The sequence below is a fragment of the Saccopteryx bilineata genome, chromosome 7, assembly GCF_036850765.1.
Source record: "Saccopteryx bilineata isolate mSacBil1 chromosome 7, mSacBil1_pri_phased_curated, whole genome shotgun sequence".
NCBI classification, from domain to species: Eukaryota; Metazoa; Chordata; class Mammalia; order Chiroptera; family Emballonuridae; genus Saccopteryx; species Saccopteryx bilineata.
Window position 1 is genome coordinate 53593411 of NC_089496.1, and position 14702 is coordinate 53608112.

Consider the following 14702-nt stretch of genomic DNA (forward strand, 5'->3'; position numbering starts at 1 on the left):
CGGGAAGCTGAGAGGTCAGCTGTCATCAGGAAAGAGGACCAGGGACCCTTGTGTCTGTTCTCTCCCTCCGACCGTTTGCAATAAGGGTCGAATACACACAAGTCATACTGTTCGGAGTTACCCGCCAGCTTTGGAGTTACACACCTTCCCATTGCTGTGTTTTGTTTTGTTGTTTTGTTTTTTTAATGAGAAGGCATTAAGGTGGCCACAGAGCTTGGACATAGATCAATCCAGGGGCAAATAAAGCGTTTCTATTTGTACTGGCACCAGGGGGTGTTTTAGGGGAAAGAGACTACTGAAGAACGAGTTTAAAAAGAAGGAAGCGTGCTGGATGAAACCAGGGATGGGCACACCCAAGTGGTTGTCTGGGAAGTCACTGCTTTTGTGACTGATGTGCCTTGGGACAGTTCTGCCACCTTCAGAAGGAGGCCCCCACTCTTTTCCTCATCGCTAGCAGGACACAGGGGCTGGGCCTGGCCCACCTGGAAGTCCTCTGACTTCGAGTCACCAAAGTCACACAGCCCTCTCCTCTCTGAGGTTTCATCACAGGAAACGCGACCGTCTCTTCTCGGCCTCCTGGCTGAGCTCAAGTGTAGGGACAGGACCGTGGCTACTCCTCACCACCTGTACACAGCTGGGCCACTGCCCCTGAGGGCGAGGGGGAATGGGGGGGATCCCTCCTACTTCCCACCTTTACTTCTGACCAACACCGCTTGGCTTTCCTCATCACAAGAGCACCTCCTTCTCATTCCTCGGAAGAAACTTCCTCAGTAATAGAACCTGCTTTTATTATCCTCCTCCCATAGAAGGAATACTTTCAAGATCAACAAACTCACCGTGACAGAATCTACACCCATTCCCGCCCCTCTGCCCACGTCCTCTGTCCCCCACACGCCCACCGTGTGCAGGACCAGCGCCTGCGTTTGCCAAGCACTCCCTCGGTCATCTCTGCCGGGGCGGGGAGCAGAGCAGCCTCCCCTCAGTGGCTCTGACTGTCCTCTCTAAAAGCCACATCTGCTCAGTGGCTTCCCAAGATGCCCCAGAAAGGGCGGGGAAGGGAGAGGAAAGGGGAGGGGAGATTCCTGCAGAGACTAAGGCCAGCAGGTCCTGTGAGGAGCCGGCTGACCCGGGTCCCGCGGCCCCCACCCCAGGGATTCGAGGTTTCGCCACAGATGTTCCCGCACTGCCACCGCCGGACAGAACCACGGACGAAGGACAAAGGCCATTGGGGCGTGCGACTAATAACCAGGAGGGCCTCTGACCGGAGTAAGCCGCCAAACCTTCCCACAGCCTGGGGGCGTGTGGGCCACACACGCAAAACCAACATGGGGTTTCCCGCCAGCGAAAGGTCTGCCAGACCGGGTGGCGGGAGCCGATGCGGAGGCGCCGTGACGACCCTCACTGTCATCGTCCCTGAGCCCGGCGTCCTCTGGCCTCCCCGGTGAACATCCCTCCCACCGGTCGCGTCTGTCTGCTGGAATCTCTTTTTTAAAAAAATTTCTTCCATCAGCGAATATATTATGACCTGACTTTCTTTTCTTTTCTTTTTTTTTTATTTTCTGAAGCTGGAAACGGGGAGAGACAGTCAGACAGAATCCCGCATGCGCCCGACCGGGATCCACCCGGCACGCCCACCAGGGGCGACCGCTCTGCCCACCAGGGGGCGATGCTCTGCCCCTCCGGGGCGTCGCTCTGCCGAGACCAGAGCCACTCTAGCGCCTGGGGCAGAGGCCAAGGAGCCATCCCCAGCGCCCGGGCCATCTTTGTTCCAATGGAGCCTTGGCTGCGGGAGGGGAAGAGAGAGACAGAGAGGAAGGAGGGAGGAGTGGAGAAGCAAATGGGTGCTTCTCCTATGTGCCCTGGCCGGGAATCGAACCCGGGTCCCCCGCACGCCAGGCCGACGCTCTACCGCTGAGCCAACCGGCCAGGGCGTAAGCGTCGTTTTTTAAAAATAAAAACATCTTTTTAAAACTGATTTTAGAGAGAAAGGAAGGGGGGGGGGGGAGGCGGAGAGAGAAAGAGAAACGTCGGTTGTTGTCTCCCTCGCTCAGGCCATCGCTGGCCAATTCTCGCAGGTGCCCTGACGGGGAATGGGACCCGCAGCCTCGGCGGGTGGGGACGAAGCTCTAACCGACTGAGCCGCCCAGCCAGGTCAGCACGCATCTTCCACGGGATGTTTTATACACGCAGGATCACAAGGCCTTGATCGCTCTGCACAAAGACGGACGCTAATTCCTTCCATTCCTCTAAAACCCAGCCGGCGTGAGAAGCCCCAGCTGCCTCGTCCGGTCACAGCGCACACCGGGGCCGCCCGCCTCGTCCTGCGGCCGCGATCTCTGCTGACAGCGGGGCAGCCCCACCGACGTGGGCCTCGCGCATGCGCAGGAAGGGCCCTGGCCGGTTGGCTCAGCGGTAGAGTGTTGGCCTGGCATGCGGGGGACCCGGGTTCGATTCCCGGCCAGGGCACATAGGAGAAGCGCCCATTTGCTTCTCCACCCCACCCTCCTTCCTCTCTGTCTCTCTCTTCCCCTCCCACAGCCAAGGCTCCATTGGAGCGAAGATGGCCCGGGCGCTGGGGATGGCTCCTTGGCCTCTGCCCCAGGCGCTAGAGTGGCTCTGGTCTCGGCAGAGCGACGCCCCGGAGGGGCAGAGCATCGCCCCCTGGTGGGCAGAGCGTCGCCCCTGGTGGGCGTGCTGGGTGGATCCCGGTCGGGCACATGCGGGAGTCTGACTGACTGTCTCTCCCCGTTTCCAGCTTCAGAAAAATACAAAAAAAAAAAAACCAGAAAGGGAAAACGTGAGCTTGCAGAGTGGGAAGACCCAAATATGAGGCACTGGAGGGGGGGGGGGTTGTCTCTGCAGACAGTCCTTACGAGTGTACGTAGAAACATCTGAAACTTGGCGTGTATGTGCGAGGGGGTGAAGTCTATGCCTTCTACCCACTCTTGACAGAACAGTTTTAGCCCTTCAACTTAGAAAATGAAAATACTGGGAAATAACGTTTAAGAAAAGTGGTTCACCTATCACTACCAGGTCCTTACTACTTGAAAAATAATTTGACCAAAACCACCATGAGATACTGTCACACATCCATCAGGGTGGCTACTATGTATAAAAAACAAACAAACAGAAAATAGCCCTGGCCAGTTGGCTCAGTGACAGAGCATTACCCTCGTGTGTGGATGTCCTGGGTTTGACTCCTGGTCAGGGCACACAGAAGCACCAATCTGCTTTTCCACCCCTCCCCCTATCGCTTCTCTCTCTCTCTCTCTCTCTCTCCCCCCCCCCGTCTCTCTCTCCTCCCCTCCTGCAGTCATTGCTCAATGGGGGCAAGTTGGCCCCAGATGCTGTGTATGGTTCCATGGCCTTCACCTCAGGTGCTAAGAAGAGCTCAGTTGCTGAGCAACGAAGCAACACCCTAGATCGCCCCCTAGTGGTCTTGCTGGGTACATGCAAGAGTCTGTCTCTCTGCCTCCCCTCCTCTCACTGAATAAAAAAACAAACAAAACGCCCCCCAGAAAATAACAAGTATAGAGTCTGTGAAGAGCTCGGAGCCCTTGAGCCCTGCTGATAGGCACAAAAAGCTGGTGGGGTGGCCACTGAAGAAAACAGTACCGTACCACCTTGAAACTTAAAAGCAGAACTACCTACCATATCATCCATTGTTTCCAGGCAAGTCTAAATGACAATCAGACTTGAAAATCCTACTGCTTTTGTTTAAAAGTAGACTAATCTCTAAACACCGTGAGCCCTTACTTTCCCGTCCTGGTCAGAACACCAAAACCAGTTTATTTCTAGCCTATGGAAGAATGTCTACGCTTCCAAGGTAACACCAGTGACCGAAATCTGACTTAAATACATTTTCCATTAAAATGGGTGTTTCCAAAGAGGCCACCTGGATGGTTTCAAGCAGCAAAAAATGTATTTACTGACTTTGGGCATTTCCTGTCTCCACTCATTTTCCAAAACTTAGTGCTTCTTGTTTCTACTAAAAAATACTGAGGATCTTGATCTATGAAAGCAAAAAAGCTTATCTGCTTTACTAAAACATGGTAAATTTGTCTATATCAAGCTTCCCACCACACACACACACACACACACACACACACACACAAATCAAAGGAAAAGGTTAAACTATAAGATTTAATAACTAAGTTCTTAACAGGCACAAGCCATTATTTCTTGTATCCCCCACAATAATTTGCACGTAGCCAGGGCTTCATGAACTACATTAAATTGACTTTATTAGCCCGTTCCACTAAAAAAATAAAAATCTATAGTCATCTGAAAAAAAATCCCCCTTTTGTATGAAAACTACTCAGTATGATCTACTTATAGGCACCCCAAATTATAACTCACGTGCTTGGATATGCCTAAGAAACAAGCTGACTGCAAGTCTAGAGAGGGGCATTCAAATCCTAGCCCCAAAAAGCTTAATTTTCCTTACCGCATAAAAATATATACTGGCAAAGAGGCTTCAACGGCTCTGGACCGGTTCCCACTCTAGCTGCTGTAGACTAGCAATGCCCTTTAAAGTTCACCTGCTGCTCTGGACGTCTCAGAGAAGTCGGGGCGCGACTCGAGGGAAATAAGGCAGAAGCCACGGGAGAAGTGAAAACCGCCCCGCGCCCTGCACTTGAACTGTGCCCGTGGGGAGTGGGGGCTGAGAGTAACGAGTTAATGAGCCTCTTCCAGCGGAGAGCTCCCTGTGCGGGAGGAGTGAGGCTCCCCGGCTGGAGAACAAAGCGGGGGGCAGGGGCGCCTACAGCAGGGCTTTCCAATCTGCAGCTTCAGAATCGGCGGGAGACCCAGGGGACCCTCGGGTGGCTATGCCCGGGGCTCAGACTGTCTCAGCAAGTCTGGGGAGGAAGCAGAGAACCTGTGTTTTCCACAGGCTTCCAGGTGACGCTGGCCGCTCTCCCGAGCACCCCCATTCTAGAGTGCTGAGACAACGGAGCGCCCTGCGGGCGGGCGGCGTGCCCTCAGATTTTCTCAGCCTCTGGAATTCCCGGGAAAACGGAAACGTCATTCAACCTGAAGCCCAGGGGGCGTTACAAATGGTTCTGCTTCAAAGACAGAAGAGAGGAGAAAAGCTGGTGACGTGGACAGTGGCAACTTTAGGGAGACCAACCGAGCGAGCTTTCCAGGGTCCCGGGCCTAAACGCACCGGCATCCTGACTCGGATGCAGCCGACGTGGAGTGGACCGCACACGGCCTTCCCACGCTAAACCACCCCAAAGGGCAGCCTGCCGTGCTCCGAACATTCTGGTGACCCGGACGCCTCGGTCCTGGCCTTCTCATCTGCGCTTGGACAAGAGCCTAAGCAAATGCCCACATCTCAGTGCAGCGTCCTTTGGAGACTATCTTGCTAAACCAACGCCCGATGCAATACGGACACTCCGAGGGCCTCGGTCGACTTTGGAAAAACAAGGACACAAAGAATCAAAGAAACGTGAAGACGGAGAGGCGTGCCCGTCACACGAGACAAACAGCTCCCGTTTCTGGGCTGGCTCTACAGGCGCGTCACGGACTTCTTAGATGGCTCTCAGGTGGCTGGAGGTGACACTTGTGACACTGTCACGTCCCTGGAACCCCCAGCAAGCACTGAACATGCAGCTCAGTGATGGAGGGAGCATGGCTTCCTCAAACAGCTACATACACTGGAGAGCCATCCACATATCCCGGCCAAAGATCACTCCGTGAACACGAGTGAAGTCACATGGTAATGCTTCTATTTTCACAGACAGAAAACATACATATTCAGCCGTCTCCGAGCCGTGCTTGGATGAGCCCAAGAGAAAAGACACTTTCAGGTCATTACACATTCAATTCAAACAGGCGCATCTCTGGAACAAACCACGCGGAGGAAGCGCCACACCACGGAGGTTTAGACGTGCGCAGTGAACCTATCAACCAAGTCGAATAAGGAACACGCCAAACTGAACACGCAGATAATACAATCCCTACGCCAGTGAGATTTTATGATAGTCCATTTCCCAAGTTGTTACTCTTTTCTGTGTAACCAGACCTCTTCCTGTGCCGTCGATATGCAGGCATGACGGGGCTCTGTCTGCTCTGGCCGGCTAACGAAACGGAATCTAATAGTAGCTCCTTAGCAACTGCAGATGCTTTCAAACCCACTGGCTAGTCTCTCCTTGAGAGCGGTCAACTGTCTCAAGTTTTTTTTTAAGTGTGGTAACGCCCAAGTCAAGGTTTCGGGACGTGTAATCTCAATTTGTGACGATTCCCGGCCTCAATTCAGAGTCCCTGGAAAGGCTGAGGTCCTGTTACAGAACGCCGAATTCAGCAAGGTCAGCCGGTGGCTGCAATGACCGGAGCGAGACCAGAGTATGCAATGCCTCACTCGACAATAATGAAACCTGCCGGGGTAAGGTGACTTTGTTTCCAGACAGGCAGGAGTGGAAAGGACTATCTGGAGCCCTCGCCAACGCGGAAGTGTCACCACTTCCCGCCGAGAGCGTCACGGGTGCGGATTCTCCTGGGGACCTGGCCTCCTCCGGCTGAACCCTGAGAAGCTCGGCGGAAGGGTAGAGCTTCCGGCTGTACCCTGAGAAGCTCAGTGCTGAGCTGTACGGGGCCCGTGGCATCTCCCTTCCTCACTTACCGAGATTCTGCCACATGCTGAAAATCTCACAGCCCATCGTCACCCGCATGTCCCCGTACCTGGAACAGAACAGAACAGAACACAAACCTGACCCAACGCCTCTGGAATGAAGACGTATCCCTGTCCCTTTTAGGGTACAACCAATCGTTCTGAGTTAAAAGGCGGTAAGGGTTTAAGTCAAGGTGTTTCAGGTCCACGTCTTCCTGCCTCGAATTCAAACCTTCGCATAAATAAATCCTTGAGTAAACCAGATCTGCCTCATGATTTCCCTTCGGTCATCACTGTGAATCCCCAAAAGACTGAGGACCAAAAAAAAAGTTTAAATAAGTTCAAAATATGGAAATTCCCAGAAAAGATTTGCCTCTTGTCCTCTTGGTCATGACCTCTCCATCGTGACTCCCAGTTATGGACATCTGGCTTACCAGCCATTTCAGCTGAACGCCCTTTAAAAGGCACCCCCCTCCCCTCCCACCCCTAAGCTTCACGTTTCCCCCAGACCACCCACGGGCACTTACTTTTCTAGCACCTTTTTCTTTTTGGAAGGGGTGAACATCTCCAGCTGCAGGCACAACTGGTTTATAAAAATGACCGCGAGGTAAAAGTAGGAATCCCAGATCTAAAATGAGAATGGAAGGTTTAAAGGCTACAGTGTGACAGTTACGGACAGGTGAAGGGTCAGGACATCAGGGGCTGGCTTGCAGAGTGGGAAGAGGGCGGGGGTATGCCAGCCGTCACACTGGTCCTGAGCTGGTAACAGTAGAGGCAGGGTATGGGTACACAGGGGTGCCTGACACCCCTCTCTTGACTCTTACATGTGGCTTCAACGTTCCAACAACAAAGAAGTTAAACTAAACAGATACTCTGCTTTTCCACGTTGCTCCAAAGCTGCCTGCCATGTTGTATGAACTCTCTGGTCTACGCTAAGTGGCAGGTGTCTTGTTTCTCTTATAAACCATGTGGATCTAAGGAGACACAGGGATAGGATGCACTACTTCACTCCCATGTGAATTCATTTTTGGAATTCCTCTCACTGTAGAACTAAAACAAACAAATAAACAAACAAAAAGAAACTGCACACTCTTCTCTGGAAATGCTAATTTATTTAAATTCAGACAATATTTAGGAATTCCCTGCTGAGAAAAAGTCTTTCGAGTCAAAGTTTTCTTATCCCCAAAAATAGCACGAGGAAGAGATCGGAATAAAATTCCTGGCAATAAACTTGGCGAAAAGCGTGTAGGATACAATAAAAGCAAACAACTTCTCAACAACACCATGCAAAATTAAAAATAAGGAGAAATGTGTTTTAAAGTATTAATATCTCTCATTCATAAAGAGATCTCACACATAAAAAGTATGCTACCACCCCAGGAAAATAATGAACAAAAGTCTAGAACGAAGAGTTCACAAAATACGCATTTTTGTCAATAACTGGTCTATAACTAAGAACTAGCAACTAATCTAATATTTAGCAAAAAAATGCAAATTAAAGCAAAAAAGATTTTTCTCCCTCATCAAATTTCATAAAATAAACGCTGCGTCTTCCAGGGTTGGTGTAGATAAAGATAATCAAATGACTGGTACAATCTTTACCTCAATAATTGCACTTATAATTATGTATTCAAAGAAATAATTAGGGATATATGGCAAGTTTTATTTTGTAAGAATGCACATAAAAAGAGTAATTTGTAAGAACAAAATACTGGAAACATTCTGAGTATTAAAATGTAGAGCTCTGATTATGAAATTTTGATATGTTAATTATTATAAGGTATGCTATAAAGAAATATTATGTAACCATTAAAGTTGCATTGGCTTTTATTGTATCTATTTTTTGTTTTGTTTTGTTGTATATTCTAGTTACCCAATAAGGTCATTTTATTCAATGTTTAACGTGAAAAGTGTTTATTTTAAAAAGAATAGAAAATAAAGATGATGGCCCTGGCCGGTTGGCTCAGTGGTAGAGCGGCAGCCTGGCGTGTAGGAGTCCCGGGTTTGATTCCCGGCCAGGAGACACAGGAGAAGTGCCCATCTGCTTCTCCACCCCTCCCCCTCTCCTTCCTCTCTGTCTCTCTATTCCCCTCCCGCAGCCAATGCTCCATTGGCGCAAAGATGGTCCGGGCGCTGAGGATGGCTCTGTGGCCTCTGCCTCAGGCGCTAGAATGGCTCTGGACGCAACAGAGCGACGCCCCAGAGGGGCAGAGCATCGCCCCCTGGTGGGCGTGCCGGGTGGATCCCGGTTGGGCACATGTGGGAGTCTGTCTGACTGCCTCCCCGTTTCCAGCTTTGGAAAAATGAAAATAAATAAATAAATAAATAAATAAATAAGAAAATAAAGATGACAAAAACACGGACATCATTAAGAGGGAAAGCCAACACAGGCCCCGCCCATCTCTTTAACATCTGTTGTTTAAAAAATAGGATATCAAGAATTCTTCAAGGCCCAGGCACGTCACATTAGATTACATATGTAGAATTCTGCCTTAAAGAATCTTACTCATCTTTCCTTTTTTTCATTCATTTATTCTGAAGAAAATGGGAAGATGAAAAAGTAAAGGGAGAAATGGGTGTGCTCTGTAACTGTTCCCTCCATGTAATTCTCTTTTAAACTACGTCTTAGAGACGTTGTGTTCCAAGTTCCCCTTTGTCATATGTGGGGGAACACAGAGAAAAGAAAAACAAGAATTAAAAATGTGGTGACAATAAACTGTCTCTTCTCAAGCACCATAATATGTATGATTATAGCCCTAATTTGGTCACAAGTATAATGATAACTCTTCTAATACTATTCACAATTAAAATTTATAGGGCCCCGAGATTAATCTGAGGTAGATGGAATCAATTTAAATACCTAGTATCAAGAGAAAACACATACAGGAGGTAATTTCTCGAGCACCACGTGAAACCTTTTAGCCCAAGTCACAGTCACATAAATGATACCCACCTTATAATCAAAGTTTTCATTTAAGAAGTTCTTACGAAGAGCGTCGGACAGGTAGAGAACCGTTGTGATGATAACGCTGGCAACCAAAAAGAATACACAGTGAGTTAGAAACCCCGCATTAATGAGAACCTTTTACTTAGATGAGACTAAAAAAAAAACCACTGAGATAAAAGAACACCTTCAGTAAGCATGTGGAACAAAATTAGGTGAGTCACATTTGGGAGAAAAAAATAAAACAAGAAAGAAAGCAGGTTCTATATAAAGGATACTCAGAAAGATCTATGATTCCATATGACGCAGGTGGAAACAATGTCTTGTTGTTTCATCAACAAGATATAGTATCTTGTATTTTGATGAACAGGGAAGAAACCAGACTTCTTAAAAAATACAGAAAGGCCATGGAGCCCAAAGAGGACAAGGACAGGAACAATGCCAGAGACGCTGAGTGTGTGCCCACTGTCGTCTCTCCGCTCTCCCATTCAAGATGTTAGGGGGCAGAGTCCCCCTCTGCGGGGACAAGACCCCCACGACAGACACAACGGCCGGCTGGGGGCTGCGGGACCGTCTCTAACCCAGCACTGTGCTGCGTGAAACTGACTGTCCCAGCGATTCAGAGAACGGGACACCTCGGGCCGGAGGAACCAGGGAAAGCCCGACAGAGGGGACGCATGCAGCCCCAAGTATCCCGTGAGGGAGACTAAAAAAAGGATTTGGTGAGCAGTCTTGATGAATTCTAAAGTTAGGTAATCTGTTCCTAATCTGCTCCTTTCTGTAGCTGTACGAGTCTATGTTTAAAACTGAACGCATTCCCAGTGGGTTCATGTAACGCTAGCTACCGTGTTCCATTCATACGACCAGAAACCCAGCACTGATGTATGGACGGTGGACACTTTAAAAAGCTGTTTGCCACTTTCTGAGACGCATGCGTCCTGGCATGCCTGTGATGGGGTGAGTCCCAGTTCTCACCCCGGGGTCTGCAGTGGAAGGGAATAGCTGTGTGATACCCCCCCCCCCCAGGAAAAACAAAATGGAACAGGAAACACCCCACCAACTTCACACCCTGCTTAACCTACTGGCCAAATACAGACGAGAAGAGTGTTTACTAATCAGAAAAATACTTACAGTCTTTGAAGGACATAAAAGGTCACTGTTTTGTTATCTACTGGGAAACTCACAGTTACAGCCTTCCGGTGGCAGTAAGGACACATTACAGGGCAAAGGGGTGGGAAATTGAGTGGCGAAGGTGAAGGCAAAGAAAGAGAAAGAGAAGAAAACCACCGTGTCCCGAGCGGCTCTACCAGGAGCGGGAGCCGTGGTACACGCGTGTGCACTTTACATGTCACCTATGTCTTTCGGGGAACCTTCCTGGGAAAGGTACGTATCAGTCAAGCCAATGAGATTGAGAAGTCTTGGGGTGTCTTCAGCCCCCAAAATGTAGGTGTGCATTTCATCTCAAAGACACCTGCAGGCAACAGCAGAGAGTGGCAATCTTCCACTGGTACTGGCAAACTCAATGATGCTAACGAACGAATCTTTCAAGTTCCCCAAGGAGTTTTAGTAGAATCTTTACTAAACGAAACCGGAGGTTAATGATCAGAAAATGGGACGCTCTCAGGCAAGGAAGCAGTTCTCTGCTCAGCATCTGGGAGAAAAATCTCTGGGTCTCTCAACTTGAGGGAGAAAATTCTGCATCCCTACTATGCGGTTCTACGTTAGGCACGGGACGACAATTTGCTGAATGAAGGGGTCAGCAAAGGGATGGGTGACTTCCCCTGAGAGCCGTGGATTCCGCAAATCCTTATTTGCTACACGGATGTCATTTGAAAGCTAAATTGGTTCAAGGTAACAGTCAGCTAAATAATTCAGCATTTGTTGGGAAAACACCACACACGTACACACACAATAAATGGGATGTTTGAAGCCAACATGCTCACAAGATAGAGAATAAGGCCCCGAAATTTCGACCACAGAGCCAAAGAGTTCTCCCTCTTTCCCCGGGAAGCAGGCCTGCTCTAAGAGCTATCTCCTTGAAAACACGCACGAGGCTGTGCCTCTGGCTTTGGGGCTGCGTTCTGCAATGTGCACAGGGAGAGGGTGGGCGGGCGCTCGTCTCGAAGGGTCCTGTATTTCTGGCATTTTGTTTTCATCCTCCATATGTTCCTTCTCTCTCGGATTGAGCCCTTGTCCTCATTCGAAACATCTACCGAGGACTTGCAGTGGGCTCCATCCATAGAATTTGGCGGGCAAGCCAGCCCCAGAAGACTTGTTTCTCGTCCTTGGGAAACCCCACCTCAGTAGATACACGGCTGGGTGGGGGGAGCGGGGGTCCGGCCACAGCTTCCAGCCGGACTTCTCGTTAAGCAGGGAAGCTCCAGGATTTGAGATGCCACAAGGTTATGGGCCAAAGTTAAGGGCATTTAACGTACTTGAAAACACAGGAAGAACCATCCCATAACATATATTTTGAGGGATGAGCCATTGATTTTTTTGTTTTTCAGTTGAGCTCAAGGATAGGGCAATGGTGACTTCTCAGCCAGACACTATTAATTCGACGTGTATTAAGCACACAGCTGGGCAAAGTGGGAGTCTGTGCTAAAATGCCTCTTTGAAGGGGGCTGGCCACAGGTTTGCCTAGGAAACAGCAGCCAAGTTCAAAGACGGAGACCGAACCCCTCAGCCTGCGTCTACGCCGTTCAGCAAAGCGGGGACTTACTCTCCCCAGGGTATGCTCTTATTTAAAGACTTATTTATGGACTCCACTGCACTAAAAAAGCAGGGAACATCTCGTGTGCTGTCATAATTTGAGTGAGATACAGGCAGGGTGGGTAGGTGAGGAGGAGAGAGAAAGGAGGCTGTGGACCAGCACAGGGAAGAAGGTCTGTTTCAACCTGCCGGGTGCTACGCCAGGCCCTGCAGTCGGCCTCTGAGTTAGGCTGGACTGGCTGCTGTTGGCCTGACCCTGGCCCCAGCCCTGACCCCGGCCCCTGGGAGAAGGGGTGTCGGATTCCTTTTGGCAAAGACTCAGGAGGCAACAAAGTGAGGTCACTGCATTTAGCAAAGGCTAACGGCCTTGTCCTTGGCTTTGCTAGGGATGCAATCTTCTGTTTAGATGTTTAACACAGAGCCCATCTCAGACAAAACCGTATTCTTTTGTGGCGAACACAGCAGATGAGCATTTTGAACACGACGTGCTTACTCAAAGACAGAATCTAGACTTCCAGATCTATGGGACCTGTGACGCCTTCACAAACAGAGTATAGAGGGGGTTTTATGGGGGGGGAGGGAAGGTTGGTGGGGAGAAAGAAACAACATTTAATATCAAAAAGCCACATGGTTGTCATGGTTTCGGGAAGCTCAAGCAGCGCCTGTGTACGTAAGAAGTAAAATGTCAAATCTGTTTGAATTCCTGCCACTTGAAAATGCTAATTCAAGCCAAAATGCCGCTCTGCATACGGGGTGCACAGAATGACCCGACAGAGATGCTGTGTGGTGAGCTCAGCGGCTGGAACCCCCCCCCCACCCCGCCCCACCCGGCTCCCCGGAGCCGCTCACAGCCCCCACCCCCAGGTCCCCAGGAGACGTCTGGTCAGAAGCCCAGATCCGTGACCAACAGCTCCCACGTAAACCTGCAGCACCTCCAGATGAGGAAACGTTTGGTTCTGCTCACAGGCATCCAACCAAGCAGACTGAGGTCTACAGAGAGCAGTCAGGAGTCGCACTCAGTGCGTCTTCCGAAGGAAAAAGCTGCCTCCACGAGAAGGAGAAATGTAGCATGCGTGTCATACCAGTGGCTAAGTCCGAATGTCTTTAACACACGTTGTCAGAGCTCCACCCGCACACGTGCGTCCTGCGGCAGGAGCGGCGATCGGCATTACCAGATCAAAATCAAATCCTCTAGTCGTGGGGTTCTTCCCACTGTCACACCTGGGGACCTGGGGGCCTGGGGAAGAGACAGGATGTCTCTGACCTGTGGGGGGAGACCTGCAGCGTCCCACCGGCATCCTGAGCACGAGGGTGTCGGGATTCGGAGAAGGAGAGAGAGGAGGAGCAGGCAGATACGGGCATGAATGGAGGAACGCTTGTGGAACAGGGTGAATGACAAGTGTGGTGAGAAAGATCAGGCCAGTTCCCTAAAGAGCTGCATCCTCGTGCCGCATCCGCAGAGGACAGAGACGGGGGCGGGGGGCGAGGGAGCAGGTACATCCATGACAGACTCTCCCGGACGCGCCTGCCCTCTGACCACCCCCTTGGTCCCCCGTCCCCGGCTCCTGCTCCCTCCTTCGAGCACTGGCCTTGGGTCATCTCCCGCGTTTCACTGGATGTGCTTAACCACAAGGTAACATCACCAGCTCCCAACAGAGATCCGGTGCTACGTCCTGACTTCCCAAGTGCCCAGCTCCCGCTCTGAGCTTCCCCTGGGGCGCTGAGTGCAACTCCCCACCGGCCTCGCCCTCAGAGGTGCGAAAGGCGTGTCCACCCACGTTCACGCCTCCGACTCAAGGTCGTCGTGCGTTATTCCCAACGCTCAGCGTGCGGTCGATGCTTCATGCAGTCTACTGAGTAAAGATGAGTTAAGAAACATCAGAAATGACCAAGTGTCCAGCCACAGGGCTGAGTATATAAACCACGGTCCAGCCGGTTGATGGGATATTATGTAACTGAGAAAAAAAACCCACAAAAAAAATACACCCTGAAACAGAAGACAATAAGGGGCTCTATATGTATTAACTGGAAAGATCGCCGGGACTTTGAAAGGAAGAGCCATGTGCAAAGCGTATCTATCCTCCACTTCCTGCGACGTCTGTCTGACACAGAGACCCTGACACAGGAACGGTAGAAGGACACGCCAGAAAGTAACAAAGTGATCACCACAGGGATAAACAAGGGAGGGGCCGGGGGGCTTCTCAGCACACCCTCTGTTGATGTTTGAACCATGTGACTATATCACCTACTTAAAACAAATAGTAAGGAATTTTTTTAAAAGAGTGAGAGAAAGTAATGTAGAAGCAAAGAAAAAGGGGCCCCTTCCCCCCACAGGACATGGAGATCTTGAACTTGAGATGAAATGTAAGAGTCACTCTGTACCCAGCCACACCCCCAGCCTCTGAGCTTCAGTCCATCGAGGTAAACGCCTTA

At 50.3% G+C, this 14702-nt stretch overlaps 1 protein-coding gene across 4 annotated transcripts in view; it reads right to left on the reverse strand.

Moving 5' to 3' along the window:
• The window catches only part of DOCK4 (dedicator of cytokinesis 4), a 348503-nt gene that overhangs the window by 65105 nt on the left and 268696 nt on the right, over positions 1–14702 (reverse strand). For all 4 annotated transcript variants that reach the window (XM_066238295.1, XM_066238296.1, XM_066238297.1 and 1 more), the window contains exons 28-30: positions 9567–9642; positions 7141–7241; positions 6626–6684 (exon numbers count right to left, since the gene is read on the reverse strand). In XM_066238295.1, the coding sequence (XP_066094392.1) occupies positions 6626–6684; positions 7141–7241; positions 9567–9642 (236 nt within the window). The remainder of the gene's footprint in view (positions 1–6625; positions 6685–7140; positions 7242–9566; positions 9643–14702) is intronic.